A 23302-nucleotide genomic window follows, 5' to 3' on the forward strand; every position below is an offset into this window, starting at 1 on the left:
AATTTTAACTGACAGGCACTCAACATTCGCAGTCTTTTCTCGGTCTCTATAGGTCAATGAGCAGTGCCTCTCATTTTGATGCACGGTAAGGTGCACAAGTTATGGCGAGCTCGGCCCATGAGATCTCTGTTTGTGTAGCTGCCTCGGAGCACTAAGCTGCCGTTCAGCGAGGCATTTAGGCGTACCTCTCGGATGTCTTGTTGTGGTCCTTGATCCATGCCAGGAGCGAATCTTTCTTGAAAGCCGACGTGGCACTGGAGTTGTGCATCTTTTGGATGTTGGCAATTGTGTTTGAGCGGCGCACCACCTCGATCAGGCCCACGTTGTGGTCCGTCGACAAGCACTGGTACGGGATCATTCTGGCCCGGATGGAAAGAAAACCGGTCAATATTCGCACACAGCGCATTGCGGCATCACCGCGATGCGAGAATTAATCACTGCTCAGTTCACGTTTAGTGTACATAGCTTGAGGTATTCGACCTATAAATCGACAAATGCTCAAAAGAACGTTAGTTGTTGCAGCACACTCATCCTCAGACCCTGACATCCATCCTGCAGACTAATTTAGAACACCGTTCACACTGCCACCTAGAGCGTTCGACCATCGCAGGGGACAACCAAAAGGAATCGTAATGTTATAGAGCTTGCTCAGAAATACAGTACAATCCACTTGAATGGCACTCGAAAGAAAAGGAGAAAGTGTCCCGTTGATGGCAAGTTTCGTTTAAGCCAATGACACAAAATACAAGAACAATCATTTTATGAAAAGCATCGACTGCTTTAACTTTACCGCAGTCAACAAACCGAGGTTATTGTGCTCCGCTTCCAATATCAGAGTTCACGCATTAGGCAAGTCCGTATTACACGCAGCGTACGTTGGCTTCGCTTTCGATACTGAAGCTACACGGAACCTTGAACTACAGGAAGGGCGCCTCTTCCATTTGTTCCTGCTGACAGGTGTGCATCCGCATCCGCCCCTTCAAAAACGATGCCCTTCCTGGCAACGATACTTTCCGAATACGAAACTTCACTGTTTTCTCATCTTTCATGAAATCCTTTCTTGTAGCAAGTGATGTGAGGCGCTTTGCGCACTATCTTTTTGACTGGCGCCATCAAGAAGCATGGAACGCGAAAGCTCGTCAATGTGAACGCTGCATCGAAACCGTTGACGCCTCACCACCGAAAATACCTGGTGGATTCCGTTTTATTGACTGTTAGGCTCAACATTTTAGATGGCTGTTGCACTGGTGATGTCTTGTATCGGGTATATTGCGGTATAATGGCCCGTGAAGTACGTGTTTAGGTTTCAGTTCCATTTAAGTGGATTTCACAGGGAAAAAGAAAGCTGCGTTTAGGTGAAGTTCGTAGATATTAGTTGTGCGTTTGATATGAATGCTTAATTGATATTGGAAAATTGGCCCCCTCGTTCCGTTTATTTGGTGTTTCCGTTTAAGCCAGTTTTATTTATCTGGAGTGCACTGTAATAATTTATGTTTGTAGTTTAAGTCTCAAAGTCGGTTTCGCTATGAGAGAGGCCCAAGTATACCGCTGGGCCATAATTCAGCCCTCCCTTGGTATCCCGGAAAGCACGGGTAGCTGCAGCGAAATATCCATTTGACAAAATTTATTACCAAGCAGTATACTGCACTATTCAAGTTATATCTTAACAAAGCTACGGGGATTGTAATTCGCTAATGTATTAAATAGCAGCCATCAAATAGCACCAAAACAGACAACATAGCCACCTGGAGGATAGCGGATATGGCGCAAACCCGAAATAATGGCCTCCGAAGTTTTGAGCGCGCACCATAGAGGAACGTAGAGATAAAGAGCGGACACTCCCGTAGGGCCCTGCGGCCGAGCTACTGCCCTGCCGCTAGCACCCCGAGCGGCTATTTAGACTGCTAGTTATGTCTTCCGAGATTTTAGAAGCGTGGTGTAGCTCTGATTTAGTTTCGGTTTGGAAAGCAATGCTCTCGTTTCTCGTTTACTTTCGACTACTAAAATGTTCAACTACATCGTCTATATTGGAGCGCGAGAGGTTCAGTATTTAATTTTTAAATATGCCACACATTTAAACGTAATAAACTAGCGGATCGCAATCTTTTTACTGGATCACAGCTCCCTTTATAGCAATTCCTTAGCCGTTTCTGAGCCGTTTTCCTCAGTTGCACACAATAGGAAGCAGTGGTCCTTACAAAAAGAAATCTTTTTTAGTGTTTACATAGGGAGTTGGAAAGAAAAAAATACTGCATGACACACTTGATAAAGACAGAGACAAAAACAGACACGTGCCAAAGACACAGACTACAAGAATATTGTTTTAGCCGTGCCAAGCAACGCGTCAAGTAAAAGTGGCACTTGCGAAGCGGGCCACGGTCATGCAGCGTGCAGGTACAGTCAGGTAAACAACCTTCACAAAACGATCCCACATGCGCATTACACTGCTTGAGACACGCCAAATGCAACATTTGTCTGACTGTACGTGTGAGCCACAGGTATCAAATTCCGTGCTTTAAACCGAAGGTCTTGCGAGTGATCTTTCGAAAATTACGCGTTTGACGTAATGCACCTGCTCTTCCGGAAAAGAAGGGTGCAAGAACAAAGAGGTGGCTGCGCGGTAAACGGATGCTATATGCCTCAGATTCTATGCTACACGTGCAAAATACGCTCACCTGGCATAAGAAACGTCTCGCTAACAGTGTTCTTAACGCAAAAAAAAACAGCAAAATGGTCCCTGCAGAGTAAACTAAACACCTTACCGCACAAGCGAGGCGATGCGTGGAAAAGCCGAATACCGAATATAATGCACATACCTCGTCTTTATTCAACAAATTCAAAGTATTAAGATTTGATAACATGTATGAATATTGTTTATTAGTGTCCTTGAAAACTGAATTTAACAAAGGAAATAATAATCTTACCTCCAAAGCATGCTTACAGCGCAGCACCTCGTCTCGACCTACTAGACAGAGCGATTATTGGAAGGTTCCTCGGTGCCGAACAAACTATGGTCTCCAAATGCTGAAATATTCACTCCCCCACATACTAAACAAGTTCAATTTTTCATTTGAGCGATTACGCCTTCTTTCGCGACAGGATATGTCCAATCTTTTTTACTGACATGATGTACTTCTTGATGTGTTTTCTTGGTGCGAGAAATGCGGCATGAGATGCTGCATTTTTACCATTCTTTTTTTTTGTCTTCTCGAGGAGTACGAATTTTTATGCCTTTTTCGTTTTTGTATAACTATATTTCCTTACTGTACCAATTTCACTATGCATTTATGTGCCTGTTTACTTGTTTCCATGACTACAAATGCTGTCACTTTTCTGCCTTGTATTGCTGGGATGTGGGGCCAGTCAAGCTGCGTTTATGTCGCAGCTTTTTTCCCGCATTCCACACCACACATTGTATCTTTGCCTCATGTATGAATATGTAAACATTGAATCACTGTGGTGAAATAAACTCCAACTCCAACTCCAACTCCAGGTGGGCGTAACTAGTGGTACATGACCAACGCACCATCTACGTCTCTATGGGAACGGGATACGTGAACATAACACTGTAGACGTAGACGTAAGCGGTGATCGCTGGCGTGTGGTCAGACCCGTATACTTCCTCGGTCGCGAAACGGTTCGAGTGGCCGCACTATACGCAGGTATGTTTCTCTATAGATGCGCGTCGCGGCATCCCCTAATCACGGAGGTCATGCGTCGGCGTTGCGAGGGTTAACGGCTTTCTTTGTTCTGTTTAACTTCCGACGAGCGATAATCGCAGCGTTTGCGGCAGTTCCGCAATAAAAACGCATAGCCTGCTAGTTTTTCATGACGCAGCTGCGCGTGTCTACCACACAAAGATTTACTGGGAGGCTGTTCTGTACCTCCGATACAGTAAACTAGGCTTTTTACGTAGTCCAAAATTTTGTGACAGTTGGTCTTTAGCAACCACTGAAATGTCAGCACCAGAGTGATTTTGCATTCCGCCTTCTGAGAAACGAACTGCCGTAAGTAGGTATACGAACCCTGAACTCGTGACCCTCAGCAGGAAGCATAGACACTCAGAGTAAGACTCAGTTGAGAGCGCTGCTCAGTTCACGGTACTAGGAGTAGTAATACGTACTTTGCGACTATATTTCGCTGTGTCTTAGCGCAAGCGCTATCACTAAAACCGAGAACCTTCATTGGGATATTGATATACTTGCTCCGCTGCACAGCACTCATGTGCTCTAGATGCCTATACGGGAATAGAGCGTTCGCGTATTCTGTGTACCTTCCAGTAAAGTTCTCGTAATGCAAAACGCACAGATAAAAGACTTCACAACAACAACATACTGTAGCCAGTCCTCCAACTACATGAAGCATGGCTGAAGCACATTCAACACGGCGTTCTGAATTACAGACTGCTGCAAAAAGTATGCCTCGGCCGAATATGTAGGCACCTATTACTGTGGTTTAAATTGTAGCTAAAAATATAAGATTTATTCATCTTCTCTACTGCACAAGGTGAAGAATGGCGAGTGGAAGAGCTGCAGGAAACGCTTATACACCGAAAACAAAGGCTACGGTCTTTAAGGGGGTAAGGCACCAGATGCAGAGCTTTTTAATCAAAGCGCCCATTTTGTTATTCTAACCGGCGCCCAAGAAAGCTCAGTGACGTCCATAGTAATGCTGCCAGAAATTAACAGCAAGGGATGCCGATGGTGTATCAAACTGCGCGCAATCGCTATACTGTGCACAAAAAAAAAATGTTGATACGAAAAAAGTTGCAGTTTTCTCCGAAAAGCCAAGCAAAGATCGCGACAGCAAAGTAGTGGACAGCTATACGAAGTAAGGATAGTAGATTTATAGGCCGCATAAGCTTGCAGACATTCGCTTACTAACTGAATTAACAAACATGGTGCCAGCGCGCACAAGCCCACATGAATACATCACCCCCGATGATCTCGCACGGTCACTGCTAAAAAGTGGTGTGAGGAAACGCGGCAGCAGCAGCCAGCGAAGTGACCTTCCTACTGTCTATCGCTACAAAGCTAGACCGGCGAGAACAAAGCACGCACAAATGTACTGGCCAGCTTTAGTTGGGCGTCCTCAACAGCTCTGCGTACGCAGGAAACCCACGGAGACGAGATTGCACATGTACAGTGCGTAGGAGCACGCACTGTCTCTTGCGTGCGCCCGCAGCATTTCAAAAGCTGCATAGCGGGCCCTGTGGGCTATTCTGGAAGTTCTCGCATGTCTACTAGGGCGCATTTTTCCATGCGACTTTTGCCGAAGATACTAGTCCCTCTAGTGGTTTGACTTCGTGGCTGCTGATATTAGACAGCTTTAGTTGGGCGTTCGCACCCGCCCACGCACATAGCGCACGAGGTCGTACGTACGTAGCGAAGCGCGCGCGCATGAAACGGTAATAGAAGGGTATTGCTGACGCATACGCAGAAGCCGGTAGAGTGCTACTCAGCGCCGCTATCAGTGTCTGAAACGGTGTAGCCAATATCAGCCGCCCCAAAGTCAAACCACAAGCCGGAGCAAGAGCCATATAGAAAAATGCGCTCTCGAGGAAACGCGAAAACAGACTAAAACGTACCGCAAAGCCTGCTGAGCCCGCAGCGGACGCTACGCAGCTTTTGAAAAGCTGCGGAAGCACGCTAGAGACCGGCAGTGCTCATGCGTACTGCGCATGCATGCGCTGTCGCAGAGCTGCTGCGAGTTGCACGCGCAGCTGCTGCAGACGCCCATCTAAAGCTGTCTATTGGCTACACAGTTTCAGAAGTTGGCTTATTACGGCGCTCAGTAACACACTAATGACTCCTACGCGTGCAAGTCAGCAATCCCCTTCTCAAATATTGCGTCCAGCCAGCTATTGCCGTTTCGTGCGCGAGCGCGCGCTTCGCTATGTACGCACGCCCTCGCGCGCTGCGAATGCGGACGTTTGCGAACGCCCACCTAATGTTGTCTATTAGCCGGCTGCAGACCCTTTTCAAGATCTTGAAGAGGCAGCGCAATAAGGCGAAGACAGATGGCAGGAACACACAGTAAGGATTATCCCCAAAGCACAACATTCCCCATTTCAAAAGAAAATTTTGGATGTAAAATAAAAATCATGAAGCATTCCATTCTGTCAAGGTGCATGGCCAGCGAAGCTGTTTAGCACACGACACAGAGGTGACACAGAATTTTGAACAAAGGTACGAGCTAATTTATTGTCTTGATCGGTGGTCATTGTGACGAAAGGTACGGACGCATATTTATTGTCATTCGCGTGGACCATGGGGCCGTCATCCCCAGGCGCCGGAGGAAAGTAGACAGGCGTGACGTCTCGACGGGTCCACCTCCACGGGATAGCGGAGGGAAACTAGATACGCAAGCACATGGAACGCCGACAACGAGAGGGTGGTGTGAACATAGACATGGCTGCCGTGGGTCGGCCTCTTGTGCTAAGACCCGACAAGAGCCTCTTTTGCCTCAACGGGGTCTGCATGTGAATTACGGCCGAACTCGATCAGCGATGCAGGGTGTTCGCTTATGCCATGTCCTACGTCACTGCATGGCGAAGAGTGCGCTGTACACGGCGCGACACAACATCATCGTGTTGCGTATCCGTATCCGTACGGCATGCCTGGATCGGTTCAACATCATATGCAACAAACGGCTAATCGGACATACCAATTTTCGCCCTGACATCGTCCTGGGACGGGGTGAGGAGGCGGTCATCTTGCATGTCTCCTGTCCTTTCGACAACCTCCCGCAGGCGTCCACTGATGCACGCCGCACCAAGATCACTAAGTACGAGCCTGCACGGCTCTTTCTGGCACGGCAATATCAGCGCGCGACAGTGCACGCAGTTATTGTCGGAGCCTTGGGCTCTTCGGACCCAGCCAACGACCCCGTGATACGGCGGATCTGCTCACGGTTCTACCTCAAGCTTTTCAAGCGGCTGGCCGTCAGCGACATGATCACCACATCCCGGGAGATCTACCAGTGCCACGTCGCTCACCGTTAGTGACCTAATGTCGGCGCGTTAACTTGGCTGTATATACCTCAACGTCTATTCCTTTTTGACTGCCCTTCTTTTCTTGCCAACGTTCAACCTTTTCTCTCGGTTACTTGTGGTGTAAACATTCGAATAAAATCTGTTCTTACCATTGTGCCCGGGATCTCTTTGGGTGCCACATGTAACAATAGCAGTTCAAGGACGTGTTAGGGGTCCGCGGAGCCCACTACCGGGAGTCCACAGGGGTATGTCACATTCCCTTTGACCTTTTCGGCACTATGTTTGGGATCGGCGCTCGGGTGCTCCACACGCACACGAGAAATACGCAGAAGCCCAGCCATAAACAGCTTTGCTGTAAAATGTAGCGGATGGACCCCGGCTCATCTGTGCTCAATTCGGTTGAGTGGAGGATCATTTCAGAGTACAGACATACTTTACATATACTCCCTAATCAAATATTTGAGTGCAGCTCTATGCATGTTTTCATTTCGCGATATATTGGCTGACGGGTACAATCTGTCTCGTGCAGCACTTCCCCAACGGAGCGATGTGGTGGGAATGGCAGATCCCACACGACCATGGCACTAACGTCCACATTTTGCCTTGAGCAGGGAATCCTCGGCTTCGCCGTTACCAACTGCCGGGCACATGCAAATCCGCAAACTTTGTCTCTGCACTGCGGACCAGTGGGCTTTCATAATGCCTATCCGTGATCGTCTGGAGCCATTATCTTTGAACGATATGCCCACCACTCCTGCGCAACCAAACACGCGCCGCGCAAGAGGCCACCTATGGGCAGCTACCAATGTGCAGCGGGGGAGCCGCTTCATCGATAGACACGGCCATGGAGGGATCGCCTCAGACCTTTGACTTCTGTGAGCACGGCGAGCACAGCGCCACCATGCCACTCACGTGTATGTTTGCCCTGTCTAGGTTAGTTCCAACGCGAGTTCGTTTCGTAGTCATTTTCGTGGTACAATCGTCCTGCCATGCTTTCAGCGTTTTTGGAATATAGCATAGGAGTGTTTTCTGCTAGTTTGATTTTATGCGGTGATTTGGAAAGCGAACCTGGTTTCACACAGAAAGAACTCTATGAAGAAATGCAAAATGGTCAAGTTGAGATTCATGGTGAAGTGCTTGACTTAAAGATTCAGTTTACACATTTCAAAAACATGGTACATGACTTCATTATGGCACAAGAAAGTTCCCTGAAACGCAGTATTCCTGTTCACAGTGAAAACATGGAAAATACGCTACAGTATCCAAAACGCGTCATGAACTTTAAGACCAGTAGGCTTACTGATCGGGAAATCGTGAGAGGCAGTGCATGGGTGACGTGTGGGAACGATTCACAGCAGCCGCCGCAGAGAGACCTCCGCTCATGCAGCGCTTTGTTTCCATAGATACGACGCGCGCTACTCTGGTGTCATATTGTAGCCTTCGCCACCGCGCAGCCCGTATTGCACAGCACGACGCTTTTTTTTTTTTCTCACGCTTTCGTTCCAGCAACGACGAGCGCCGCGATTCGTCGCCGGAATGTCGTGCCACCAGTGTAAGCGGCGACAACACCCAAGGGAACGTCACATCGAGCCTTACTCATAGCCGATCGCCATCGCCCCTTGCAGGAGCAGTGATCCCTGTTACACACGCTGGTGCAGCGGAGTGACCTCAGCGGCTGACGCCGAGGACGAGCGTAATGCTCCTAGACACGCAGCTGAAATCGCCCTAGCGGCTGCGGATGCCTACGCCGCCGGCAGATCTGCGCATGCGCAGGTCATTTCCTTCCTGATCCTCCTCCGCTCTCCGCCTCAAGGTTCTGCTGCAACCTCCTCCTGCGCTATCGCCTTTCTATCATCTACCTCTGCGTTAGGTTTCATTCTTTGCGGCGCTCGTTCGTTTGGCTACGTCGACGCTCGACGCAAGAGCGGGCCCCTAAGAGCTGCACTTTAAATAAAAACGGAGGACGCCTAAGCGCTTCTTTGAGTTGTGAATGCGAAAGCATTATCGTCCAATTGAGCGCCGCTGAATGGTTTTTCAAGTTGTAAACTCCTCCTGGGCAAGCGAGTGCGTTGAGACGCTTGGCTGGTTTAGCCCGGTGGGTAAGGCCGAGTTCGGCGTCTAAGCGTGAAGTCGTAGATTCGAAACGCGCTACCGCCAGCGCTTCTTATTTCGAGTTTGTTCTTATTCTTTCACACATTATTTCTTTACAGCGATTACCGAGGTGAAGTAAGAATCTAGACGATAGCTTCCGCGGTCAAGGAACGCGCAGGTAACATAGGCTTCCGAAAGCGAGGGCGAGGGTGACTTCGCGTCGCGGCAGCGCCTCCCAGATAGCAGGCCTGTGCGCTCTACTTTATATCAAGCTACTTGGAGCGAAATTTTCATTGCAGAGCCCCGCGCAACGGAAGCGGTGACGTCCAAACCATCGCGGCTTACTGGGGAGCATCCTCATTAAATTCTACGGCAGTCGGGCGACGTAGCATGACGTAAGGGATAGAAGTGCACAAGTCTTGTTCAATGTGGGAGGCACTGGTCGCGGCAATGCCCTCTGTCCTCATGCAACACATGGCACGTCAGCGCGGCCTGCAGGTGTCAGCTTTCGGCAGCTCTGCTCCGTCAAAACGCGCATGTGGCGTGGCGTCGCGTTGCAACCGATGGGAATTTAGGCGCTGTTTCGTTCTTACAGACGCCGGCTTTTCTGCTCAATGGGTCATTTGAGGCTTTCGCATCAATAAAGCGTAGTTACCGCTTCTGTCGAGCGGAAAGACTGCCAACTATTCTCTTTAATCGAACGGGAATGCTGAGTGGAGGAAAACTTTAGAATACGGGTTTTGAAGACTTTGAACGTGTGCCTATGACACCGCACATGAGCGTCTTAAAGCGAATCTCCTTCAAACAGCGAAACGTATGCTATGCTAGTTTCCTTACTATTCTTGGTATAATTTTTCTGATATCGATTCATTCTAAACGATTAATTCTATCTCCTTTGTCTTGAGGTCAAATTTAACCACCCATTCGTCTGGCTCCACTTCTTATTTACGCAGTACACTTTCATTCGCAGTTTTACATTTGCAGCTTCATTTTCCGAAGTTGTTAAACTATGCCTACAACCAACCAACTCTTGACCCATCGCTCATTGTGATAACATGCCAAGATTTAAAGGCTCATCCTGATAATTAAAATCGAACTACAGTGCATAGGACTAGGAGCGCCGAGCTACATAGAAATAAGAAGCATAGTCATTTCAGTAAACGCCAAAGAAAACTTATAAGCTATTCTCACTTGTGCGTGAGATGTGCCAACTCTTTTTATTTTCTTTGTTCTTTTTTATTTTCGTGCACTCTGGCTCCATCCGCTTGCGGCCGCTGCTGCCGGTAATGCACTGTCGGCTGACATAATCAGATGCACTTATAACAATCAACTGGAAGGTAATGCACCCCAACCAGCGGCGGTGGCATCAGCGCAGCGGGAACTCCTTTCTAATATGTATACCTGCAAAATATTCTCATCCCTTTCACCTGAGGCCTAAACACGGTCGAATATTTTGGGCAATGACGCCATTGCCTTCACTGACGCTTTTACCAAACAACCTTGCCTCGACTTTTGCAGATTCACAAATATGTTGACTTGCACTTTAACTGACAGCCGTAAAGATGCGCAGCACGTGATTCCGGTGTTCACAATTGAAAACGCTCAGCTTACTTGTATTTTCATTTTGCTCTCCTGCGAATTACTGAAGGTCACTGCATTTGGTGCCCGCCACCTAATATTTTGCTTGCGTTCGACTCGGAAGCACAACAGATTGAGAGCACACAATATTGGCCCACTTACCTGAAGTCGTAACCTTCGTCCTTCCAGATCTTGTCCATGATGCGAATCATTTGCAACGTTAGCATGTCTTGCCGCAAATCTGCCGTTTTTTTATGGAAGTAATACCACAAGAGTCAACGAGAAGGCCATCTACTTCACTATCAGGCATATTTTGTGCTCACGGCGTTCAGTGAACTAGCATAAGCTTTAACAAGCGTGATAATAAATGTATGGTGTACTGGAATTGGGCAGTGTGTCGTCCGCAGAGCAATTTAAACGTGTTCTGTGAAACTTTCTGCATTTATAAACCGCAAAGCTATCAAAACACAGTTGAAGTTATTATTTCGCTAAAGTAACTAAGACAAACTCGATGCATTAACGTCGTCTGCATTAGCATTGTATGCATTAACGTCATCTAAAATTGCACGTTTCAAATGGGAAATCACATAGTGTTCCTGATCGTCTATTTAGTGTCTCGGTTGCAGAAAGCAAACGTTTCTCTTCCGCAGGAATGTTTTTTTTTTGAAAATATTTTGAAATGATATGACGTAACGCACAACGATGAGACAGCGCAGAAGGAGCACCTGCACTGTGTCAGGTGGGTTGCACGGGAATTTTTTCAAGCTGCATCGGCCAGAAAAGCGGTCAGCAGGTTTCGGTGAAGAGAGAAATAGTGCTCGATTACTAATGTTAAAATTAAAAATTGAAATAAATTATGGGGTTTTACGCGCCAAAACCACTTTAGGCACGCCGTAGTGGAGGACGCCGGAAATGTCGACCACCTGGGGTTCTTTAACGTGCACCTAAATCTAAGTACACGGGTGTTTTCGCATTTCGCCCCCTTCGAAATGCGGCCGCCGTGCCATGGATGACTAATGTTGTTTTATTGTTTGGCTATTTTACTTTGCAAAAGCGCGCCGAAGCACACTACAGTGAATGTGCACAGTGTTCCCTGTTAGGAGAAAACTGAAGTTGTTCCAATCGTTGCGCAGGAACCATTATGCACACAACGTTTACAAACGGAGTACTTGCCCTGCACATGAAAATTCTGATAACGTGGCAGGAGAAATCCCCTTAACTGATTGCATAGTCTGCCACGCTAATGCAGTAGCGCGTGTTCTTTGCAGTCCCTTTCCAAGAACATGCACCGTCTTACCGTTTTTACGTCGTGGGTTCTCTGAATTGAGTACAGCAAGTCTCCATCATGGCAGTCATTGCATATTTTGAAGAAAAACCCTTCAAATTAAAAAATGAGCATACTGTACTGTTCTTAAGTATTCTGTTGAGTGCACAGTCTTTTTCGCCCATTTTGTCACCATGTGCAACTTAGTTTTCATTTCTATTGTGTGCGCAATCACTTTTTGTATCTCCAGAACGCTTATTTGTTTAGATGACATTGTTTAATTTAGGGTGATTGGATGTATTATTATTATTATTATTATTATTATTATTATTATTATTATTTAGGATTATTGTTATATTCCTTCTTTTTCAGCAGCTAATATTCCAGCCAACTTACCATCCCCGTATTTGAAGATGATGGCAATGTCTTCTGCGGCAGAGTCGCTATTTTCGAAAACTAGCCAAAGCGGTTTCATTTTGGAGTCCATAAACCGGCATTTTTCAGGCCTGTGAAAACAGAAAGAAAATCGTTAACGATGAAGAAAGATTCGCTCAACACCCTACAAGAAGTGTAATAACTTCATCCAATAACTTTGTGCCAAGCGTAAGAGAAAATTTGGCGGCTTGAACAGTTTTTGAAGTTATTGCTGTTTATTGCATACAAGGAATGTCGTTTTATGTGCGAGTCCTATGACGTGTTATTATAAGCATAAGCATTAAAATATCAATTTAAACAACATTAACTGCTCGTCTAGCTGCCAACCCTTACGCGCACGTAACGGTTGAATGATTTAGTGATAAATTATTAGTGGTAAGTTTAACTATAACACAAGTAAATGCAAAGAATTATGTGCCTACGAATTTGCACTAAACACAGCTACTTAAGCGTGATCACAAGCCTAAAGTTTCAGTCATATTTTTTTAAGTCTAAACGATCGCGAACAGTACGACATACATTACAATCGCTACGTCCAGATTCTACGGCGTTCCTGCGGACGCACACCACCCACAACCATATCACTATAGACCTCACATTTTAGCCGGCGCCTTGAGTGGCCTTCAGACCTCAACATTAATCAATATGCAATATTGTCACGTGGTGGTGACGTAGAAGAACACAGTAGCAATACTGTGAACGAGAAAACTAAGTTTTATTGGGCGAACTTGTGCCCACAAAACAGGCTACACTTATAACACAACGAAAGCGGCGAACACAGTCGGCGATCGTCGGAAATCTGATCAGCGGGTCAAGCGCGTCGGCTTTTAAAGAACAGTCGTCGAATGTTCCAGACTAATCGTTCGGACCCGCGTGCTTTCCACAAAGTTCTACACCATTCGCGTCAGGCGAATAAATCAGATAACACAAGGTTCGGCGACAACAGACTGCGGATAGAAGCATCGATAACTTTCCAGAAACTTCGGATACATGCAAGCGCGTCCCGCGCTGTGCGATAAGATTTGTTAGGCGGCGAAACGTGGTCGCCCGATAAATATAAGTACACGTGTCAATACCCCCCTCTTAAATAGCATCGTCCCGATGCTACAAATATAAGAGAGCGAAACACAAAAGGACACTTATTAAACATAAGTAACAAAACAACGAAAAGAAATCAAGTCCAAAGGTCAGTTATGCGAAGTCCCAAAGTTCGTCAACGCTGGTGATACGGCTTGAGTCGCACAACGTGGACAATTTCAGGTCGTGAGCGGCGCCGCTGTGACAGCGAAATGCCGTCTGGCACGACCTCATAGTCCAGTGCGCCAATACGTCGGATGATCCTGTACGGTCCGAAATAGCGACGCAAGAGCTTCTCGCTCAGTCCTCGTCGGCGTATAGGGGTCCAAACCCAAACACGGTCACCGGGCTGGTACTCGACAAAGCGTCGTCGGAGGTTGTAGTGTCGGCTGTCGGTCCTCTGCTGGTTCTTGATCCGCAGGCGGGCGAGCTGTCGGGCTTCTTCGGCGCGCTGGAGATAGCTAGCGACGTCAAGATTTTCCTCGTCAGTGACGTGCGGCAGCATGGCGTCGAGCGTCGTCGTCGGATTCCTGCCGTAAACCAGCTTAAACGGCGTGATCTGTGTTGTTTCTTGCACCGCCGTGTTGTAAGCGAATGTTACGTACGGCAGGACTGCATCCCAGGTCTTGTGTTCGACGTCGACGTACATTGCTAGCATGTCGGCGAGGGTCTTGTTCAGGCGTTCCGTGAGACCATTCGTCTGCGGGTGGTAGGCAGTTGTCCTCCTGTGGCTTGTCTGGCTGTATTGCAGAATGGCTTGGGTGAGCTCTGCTGTAAAAGCCGTTCCTCTGTCGGTGATGAGGACTTCTGGGGCACCATGTCGCAGCAGGATGTGCTCGACGAAAAATTTCGCCACTTCGGCTGCGCTGCCTTTTGGTAGAGCTTTAGTTTCAGCGAAGCGGGTGAGGTAGTCCGTCGCCACGACGATCCACTTATTCCCGGATGTTGACGTCGGAAACGGCCCCAACAAATCCATCCCAATCTGCTGGAATGGTCGACGAGGAGGTTCGATCGGCTGTAGTAACCCTGCTGGCCTTGTCGGTGGTGTCTTGCGCCGCTGACAGTCTCGGCATGTCTTGACGTAACGGGCGACGTCGGCGGTCAGACGCGGCCAGTAATACCTTTCCTGTATCCTCGACAGCGTCCGGGAGAATCCAAGGTGCCCAGCGGTTGGATCGTCGTGTAGGGCGTGCAGTACTTCTGGACGCAGCGCTGACGGTACAACAAGAAGGTAGCTGGTGCGGACTGGTGAGAAGTTCTTCTTCACGAGCAGGTTGTTTTGTAGCGTGAACAAAGACAACCCGCGCTTAAATGCCCTAGGGACAACGTCGGTGTTCCCTTCCAAGTACTCGACGAGGCCTTTTAGCTCCGGGTCTGCTCGCTGCTGTTTAGTGAAGTCTTCCGCGCTTATTATTCCAAGGAAGGCGTCGTCGTCCTCGTCGTCTTGCGGCGGGGGATCGATGGGGGCGCGTGATAAGCAGTCGGCGTCAGAGTGTTTTCTTCCGGACTTGTATATTACGGTGACGTCATATTCTTGCAATCTGAGGCTCCACCGCGCCAGCCGTCCTGAAGGGTCCTTTAAGTTAGCTAGCCAACACAACGCGTGATGGTCGCTGACGACTTTGAATGGCCTGCCATAGAGGTAAGGGCGGAATTTTGCTGTAGCCCAAATGATGGCGAGGCATTCCTTTTCAGTCGTAGAATAATTGCCTTCCGCTTTTGACAGCGACCGGCTAGCATAAGATATCACCCGTTCAAGTCCGTCTTTCCTCTGGACTAGGACGGCACCGAGGCCTAGGCTACTGGCGTCAGTGTGGATTTCAGTATCGGCGTCCTCGTCGAAGTGTGCAAGTACCGGCGCCGACTGCATGCGTCGTTTGAGTTCTTGAAATGCGTCGGCCTGCGGCGTTTCCCACTTGAACTCGACATCACATTTCGTTAGATGTGTTAGCGGCTCCGCGATGCGTGAAAAGTCCTTGACAAAGCGCCTATAGTAGGCACACATGCCAAGGAATCTGCGCACTGCCTTCTTGTCGATTGGCTGCGGGAACTTTGCGATGGCAGCTGTCTTCTGCGGGTCGGGGCGTACTCCAGATTTGCTGATGACGTGGCCTAGGAATAGAAGCTCATCGTAAGCGAAGCGACACTTTTCAGGCTTCAGAGTGAGCCCTGATGACTTGATGGCCTCTAATACTGTCGCAAGCCGCTTAAGGTGATCGTCGAAATTTCCGGCGAAGACGACGACGTCATCCAAGTAAACAAGACAGGTCTGCCACTTCAATCCTGCTAAAACCGTGTCCATCACGCGCTGGAACGTTGCAGGCGCCGAGCACAGTCCAAATGGCATAACCTTGAATTCATAGAGGCCGTCTGGCGTGATGAAGGCGGTCTTTTCGCGATCCCTTTCGTCGACTTCTATTTGCCAGTAGCCAGACTTGAGGTCCATCGATGAGAAGTATTTAGCATTGCAGAGCCGATCTAATGCATCGTCTATCCGTGGGAGGGGGTATACGTCTTTCTTCGTGATTTTGTTCAGTCGACGATAATCGACGCAGAAACGTAGGGTTCCGTCCTTTTTCTTCACTAAAACAACTGGAGACGCCCACGGGCTTTTCGACGGCTGGATGATGTCGTCGCGCAGCATTTCGTCGACTTGTTGTCTTATAGCTTCGCGTTCTCGCGTCGAAACTCGGTAAGGGCTCTGGCGTAGTGGTCGAGCGCACTCTTCGGTTATTATGCGATGCTTTGCGACTGGTGTTTGTCGAATCCTCGATGACGTCGAAAAGCAGTCTTTGTATCGTCGAAGCAGACTTCTGAGCTGTTGCTGCTTAATCACGGGGAGACTTGGATTTATGTCGAAGTCTGGCTCGGGAACTACGGTCGTCGGGGTAGATGCAACAGAATCCGAGAGGACAAAGGCATCGCTGGTTTCCTGAATTTCCTCGATGTATGCGATCGTCGTGCCCTTGTTGATGTGCTTGAACTCCTGGCTGAAGTTTGTCAGCAACACTTTCGTGTTTCCTCCGTGCAGTCGAGCGATCCCTCTTGCGACGCAAATTTCACGGTCGAGCAATTAACGTTGGTCGCCTTCGATGACGCCTTCTACGTCAGCGGGTGTTTCGGTGCCGACCAAAATAAAAATGCTGGAGCGAGGCGGGATGCTCACTTGATCTTCGAGCACACTCAAGGCGCGGTGACTACGACAGCTCTCCGGCGGTATCGCTTGATCTTCCGACAGCGTTATTGACTTCGACTTCAGGTCGATGATTGCGCCGTGTTGGTTCAGGAAGTCCATGCCGAGAATGACGTCTCGTGAACACTGTTGCAGGATAACGAAGGTGGCAGGGTAAGTCCGGTCATGAATGGTAATTCTTGCCGTGCAGATACCACTCGGCGTGATTAGGTGTCCTCCAGCGGTCCGAATTAACGGGCCTTCCCATGCAGTCTTAACTTTCTTCAATTGGGCTGCGATGGGTCCACTCATGACACAGTAATCGGCTCCGGTGTCTACTAAGGCGGTGACTGCGTGGCCGTCGAGAAGCACGTCGAGGTCGGTGGTTCTTTGTCTTGCGTTGCAGTTACGCCTCGGCGTCGGATCACGGCTGCGTCGCGTTGACCTGTGGTTGGTACGTGGCGTCGTTAGGTGGTCTTTCGTCAGCGTGTTCTTTCCTGCTAGACTTCGTCGGGACGGCGGTGTGTCGTCGTTGTTATGTCGTCGAGATAGGCTTTTCGGCGTCTTCGTCGGCGGCGGAGGATCTTCGTCAGTTCGACGAACAGCAACCGCACCTCCATCGGTTGCTGCTTTTAGTTTTCCGGATATGGGCTGACGGACCGGCCCCGGGCTGGGCCAGTGTATGGTCGGCGCTGTGGCGACAGGTAGCGGCCTGGTGACGGCGAACGGGACGGTCGTCGAGGGCTCCACTTAGTAGCGGCGAGGTAGTCGGCGATGTCACGAGGGCGTTCACCTTCCCTCGGGCGCTGTGCGTTGACGGCGAAGCCTCGCAATCCCAGCTCGCGGTATGGGCATCGGCGGTAAACATGGCCGGCTTCGCCGCAGTGGTAGCAGAGCGGGCGGTGGTCGGGGGCGCGCCAAATGTCCGTCTTCCTCGCGTAGGTGCGCTGGGCGACGGGTGGTCGTACTGGCGGCGGCGGCGGACGACGGAATTGGGGCGTTGCAGGGCCCTGATGCGGTCGCGGAGGGGGACCTTGACGGCGTGCGACGGCGGCGTAAGTCATCGCTTCTGGCTGAGGCTGCGGTACTTGTGGTTGCACCTCAGGAACTCCAAGCGATCGGTGCACCTCTTCTTTCACGATGTCGGCGATCGAGGCCACTTGAGGCTGCGACGATGGCAAGACCTTGCGCAGTTCTTCGCGCACAATGGCCCTGATGGTCTCGCACAGATCGTCCGTGGCCAGTGATTGAATTCCGGCGTAGCTTGTTGGCTTGGTGCGGCGGTCGAATTGCCGGTTCCGCAATTCCAGTGTCTTCTCGATGCTCGTCGCCTCACGAAGAAACTCGTCGACGGTCTTCGGTGGGCTTCTTACCATTCCGGCGAAAAGTTCCTCCTTTACGCCTCGCATCAAGAAACGCACTTTTTTCTCTTCGGACATTTCCGGGTCGGCGTGCCGGAAAAGACGGGTCATCTCTTCTGTGAAGATGGCGATGGTCTCATTGGGTAGTTGGCCTCGGGTTTCCAGTAGAACTTCGGCCCTTTCTTTTCGGACAACGCTCGTGAACGTCCTCAGGAAGTTACTGCGGAATAGGTCCCATGTTGCTAGGGTGGACTCCCGGTTTTCGAACCAAGTCCTCGCGGCATCTTCCAAGGAGAAGTACACGTGTCGTAGCTTATCCTCAGAGGTCCAGTTATTGAAGGTCGAGATCCTTTCGAAGGTTTCGAGCCAGGTTTCAGGATCCTCTGACGTAGCTCCACGGAAGGTAGGGGGCTCCCTGGGTTGTTGAAGTACGATGGGTGACACTGGGGCAGCCATCGTGGTTGTCTTGGCCACAATCTTCTTGGGCTTCTCAGGTAGAAGTCCGTGCTCCGGGGGCAGCTGTTGTAGACGACGGCTTGCTCGCTGGTCCAGGACTACGTTGGTGCTCTCTTTGCGGTCCGGGCTTGGATCACGGCTTGTCGGGGGCGTCCGGTACATGGACGAAAAGCACCTCCACCAGATGTCACGTGGTGGTGACGTAGAAGAACACAGTAGCAATACTGTGAACGAGAAAACTAAGTTTTATTGGGCGAACTTGTGCCCACAAAACAGGCTACACTTATAACACAACGAAAGCGGCGAACACAGTCGGCGATCGTCGGAAATCTGATCAGCGGGTCAAGCGCGTCGGCTTTTAAAGAACAGTCGTCGAATGTTCCAGACTAATCGTTCGGACCCGCGTGCTTTCCACAAAGTTCTACACCATTCGCGTCAGGCGAATAAATCAGATAACACAAGGTTCGGCGACAACAGACTGCGGATAGAAGCATCGATAACTTTCCAGAAACTTCGGATACATGCAAGCGCGTCCCGCGCTGTGCGATAAGATTTGTTAGGCGGCGAAACGTGGTCGCCCGATAAATATAAGTACACGTGTCAATATCGTGGAACAATGAAGCTAGGTAACTAAAACTCAGCCTCACTTGATGTGGCTGAACACGTGGCACGGATCAAGTGGGCTGCACAGGTTGCGGAAGGTGGCCCGAAAAGTCTCCTTTGCCATGCTCTCCCGCATCGAGGCCACCAGTTTGTCTCGGCTGTCCTGTCTTGACACGGTTCGTGCGAAGAGAGGACAAAGACAACACCCCTTACGCCTTCGCTCCTCTGCACTTGTCGTAACATAGAGAAAGAAACCACAACAGCGATGGCACAGCGATGTGATCGCAGCGAATAACCACAATTACTGCAGTCTGAATTAAATCAATATGAAAGTGGCCATTTACCCCGGAACTGAGTCGCTGCCGTCCACCCTATACTAACATGTTTCTTCATCACTTCAGCTTGCCTTCTAACGTTCTGGACTGCGTTTTACTTGCCTTGTTACCTGCCCCCTCTGTTGCTCCATACACCAGGAAAGCGAGCAGCGCTTGTATTCAAGCAGAGTGGACGTATGACAACGCTCGGAAATAATTAAATGCGGCATAGGCAGTTACTTTCGCACAGGAGAAATACCGGTGGTCCGATCGACAACTAATCAATAAAACAATGTTATACGTTGCTTTTCAGCTGAACGTGGCGTCCTTAAGTAGTCTCTGGAATATAATTTACGAGCACTTTCCTTATCATTGGGGATGCCATCGACCCATATTTTAGCATTACGTCTCACATTTTCTTTTTCTTCTTTTGTCATTGACATCACTGTTCTCTGCACAAAGAAGCATTAACGCCAACATTTTGGGCGTCCTTCACTGTCTCAAATATTAGCATGCAGTCATTCACCGTAACTGGCACCCCATGCTGTCCTATCACCCCACTGGAAGGATATTTTTCGAAGCGTGACCTCGACCTCCTGAGCTGCTGATCACAGCCTCTGCCGCAGAGTGTTCGTGTGAGCGAATCGGTTAGGTTCCACACTGAAAACAATGCCACGAATCAAGGACAATTGTGCAAACGACACAGCGATCATGTTGAGGCGCTCGTGTACATTGCGCTGTTTTTGTTGTAGCGCTGAGCGTTGCTCCAATTTAGCAGATAGCCTCCAGATGCCTGTTACAATTTTATTTCGCGTAACACACACAGACTGGGAAAATAATGAACTGTCGCTCGGGAACCAGCAGAGAATGCATGATAGAGAAGCTCGGTACTTTTGGTGCGAGCTGTCGGTCATCATCATTATCATCATCATTTAATCGTTAAACAAGATCGCACAAAAGTGTATGCAAAATCTGGATTCCCAGACAAGGGTTTGGTTGGATCGACTCAATATATACACTGCGATAAAATGCAACCAGGGCCTAAACTACGTAAACTCGGACATAAACAGGACGTGGAGTGGATGCATTAGGATACTAGATCGCAGCGGAAAGGGAGACTAAAGTTAAGCTTTGCAGAAAAGCGTTGCAAATATACTTTTAAAGAAACGTGAAAATTGGAATTTTGCCTTGGAAACGTGGAGTTTGGCATAAACAGGAAGATTGTTCCACATTGTGAATCCCGCAATAGAAATAATTACTTCCGGTATAAACGTTCATCTATTGTGCGCGAGAAATTACTCCCTGTAACAATCACAAAGCGAAGAGTAACGCGCAGCCTGCCTTTCTTTTGCTGGCTTCCAAGTGGACCTGCTCGCCCAGGGCACGCAGCTTGAACATGGCCTCGGCTTGGCGCAGCAGCGCCTCACGGTGCTCCGGTGCGCCGTGGCAGTACGCCTCGAGGACCAAGCCGAACTTGACGCTGAGCGCAGCCACGTGCATCTCGCACCTGCGCAGCGGTATCATCGGGAACCACGAGAACAAGTGCGCCCCTGCCTTGGTTCCGCTTTCTGAGCGGTTATTCCGAAAGGCACCATTGCGAGGCAACGGACGTCTTTGGCACGCCCAACAACGTGCGAGTAAGCTACGAAGCGCATTCTGTGAGGGATAAAGAGAAAGTGTTCTGCGGGCTGTATAGTAGCTACGTTTTGGTCGAAATTCAACAATATGTAACAACATAAAGAAGGGAATGTTCACAATAAGTTCCACTAGAGATATCTCCGAAGAAGAACAAAGTAAAGAAAAATGTTGTAAACATTATTAAGGATTGTGTATTGGTTGATAACAGTATGCACAAGTTTCCCTGATCAAAATGGGCGCGGGAAACGTGCCTTTACAACAGTACGAGCACTTCTTATTACGTGCACTTATTACACCCGCCTGATAAGTTCGCGCTAAGTGCTAGATCCTCTATGCGACAGATACAGTCTATCAATCGAACTTAATGTTTATTTAGAGTCTATTCGCGCATAGCTCAAGCATAACAACGTGAGTATTGGTAGATTATCCTAAACGTCTGAGCCTCGACTTCACTTGGGAAAATAAAGCGCACTGAAGAAGGCCTTGCAAAATGACGCTGATAGTACAGCCACTAATAGCAGTTACACTGACAAGTTATGCAATCATTATACCTTTACCGCCAATTTCATGCTTTCTTCAGTTCTCATTTAATTCATTCCACTCTTTATATATGGTGTGATACATTGCTCAAGCTGTCTTCTTGCAAGGAAGCCTATTATAGTATATCAGTGTGTACGAAAGGGACACGTTCAGCCAACATACATGCGAGGCTTACCTCAGCAGCCAGAACATCTGATGCCCGATGTGCCTGTTTTTCAGCGCCCTTTCCAGAAGAAACTTGACTAGATCACACTCCAGGTATGACTCGTGCTTGAGCGCTTGTACGAGTTGCAGGAGGTACAACGACAGCTCCTCATCGCTATTTCAGAATAAAATAATAATTGTCAAAAAGATAGGACAGCAACATCATCTATGTTTTATCATGCTTGGAACTTCTCCTTGAGCATAATGGTCAGAAACAATGTGACAGGACGTTGCCCAGGTACAGCCGAGTGTATCTGCGCCTTTGCACTGTGTTATGCCTTCTATTGTGTCCATTTAACGGAACTGCGTGCTTAAAACAGCGCACTCCATGGCCGTTTACTTTTTCAATGCACAAAAGCCTTCAAAATCGGGAGAACGGCCGTATATGTTTCGCCAAAACAGGTTACCGCGATGCTCTGTCCAAGAGTTATGACGCTCGGCCTTCTTTCTTTCTTTAAACTCGTGAAAGCACGAACAGGGCCCGGGTGCAAGCCCTGTAGGGGGCTGCCCTTCTGACCGTGTCCGGCCTCATCGTTCGTTGACTGACTTGGACAGTGACGAAGGCACCATGCTGCGGCTAAGCAAGGACAGTTCAATAACTCCTCCTCCTTCCTCGACATGGCTGTGTGACCCACCTCTTTAAAAAGGAAGGGCTCTCAATCAACCAAACGATAAGCTAAATTCAGTAATAAGAACCGGGTTCACCTTTTCAGCCGCATGAAACGCACAACCAACGTGCCCCTGTGCAATTTCATCAAAAAATGCGGTCGGAATGTGTAGCACAGTGGGTACACAATTTGCTCCTATAACGGCGTAGTATTTAACGCAGAGAGACAACAGCATGTATAAGAAAAAACGCGGATAGATTATATTTTAGCGAAAGTAAAGGGACACTAAAGGCAAATAGAAAGTCAGGCTACAGTGGCAGGTTAATGCTCCAGAATCTCTAACGCGTCAATATTATCGCGAACAGAATCTTAGTTATCTAGAAATTGAGGTAAATACAGGACATGATTAGAGACTCCCCCGGGACATTCAAGCACTTGCCCCATGACGAAAGCACTCCTGTCACTAGTACTCAAACACTCTTTGCGAAAAACAACCATGTATTGGACTATAAGATGAAATAAAATGCTACTTGTCCAGTTCTATTCTATTTTTTAGAAGCAACACATTCAAATTACCACTGACAATGACGCGGGCGATCGAAAGGTTTCGTTTAAGCTCGACTCCGCGCTGACCACGCTTTCGCGTTTCAGTAGTTTCGTTATCGCGTAGTGGCGCGCTCGTATTGCTGGTTCGCGAAACTCTCCCAAACTAAAAGTAGCAGAGGATTCAATTTCCATGTGGTGTCGCAGGATGCCCGAGGTCTCCGGCAATTGACCAAACAACAGCTGAGACAGCGAATCGACCGCTCTATCTTTCAAGGGGCTTTGCCTGTCTTGGCTCGGTGCCGCCGTCTGTCGGGCCTTGTTTTACTCACCGGCGGCAGCAAAGGATCGTGATGGCGTATGTAACGTCACCGTTCCCCCGGTTAGGTGGCGGGAGATTTGAATTTCTAAAAATGTATTCGGA

The 23302-nt window shown here is 48.8% G+C and overlaps 1 protein-coding gene across 1 annotated transcript in view; it reads right to left on the reverse strand.

Annotated features, from left to right (window-relative positions):
• Window positions 1-23302, reverse strand: part of Pi3K92E (phosphatidylinositol 3-kinase 92E) — a 171011-nt gene that overhangs the window by 6003 nt on the left and 141706 nt on the right. The window contains exons 13-18 of the mRNA XM_050172442.3: window positions 21699-21842; window positions 20687-20852; window positions 19076-19194; window positions 12324-12433; window positions 10826-10904; window positions 186-359 (exon numbers count right to left, since the gene is read on the reverse strand). Coding sequence (XP_050028399.2) covers window positions 186-359; window positions 10826-10904; window positions 12324-12433; window positions 19076-19194; window positions 20687-20852; window positions 21699-21842 — 792 coding nt within the window. The remainder of the gene's footprint in view (window positions 1-185; window positions 360-10825; window positions 10905-12323; window positions 12434-19075; window positions 19195-20686; window positions 20853-21698; window positions 21843-23302) is intronic.

This window comes from Dermacentor andersoni, chromosome 3 (assembly GCF_023375885.2).
Source record: "Dermacentor andersoni chromosome 3, qqDerAnde1_hic_scaffold, whole genome shotgun sequence".
NCBI lineage: Eukaryota > Metazoa > Arthropoda > Arachnida > Ixodida > Ixodidae > Dermacentor > Dermacentor andersoni.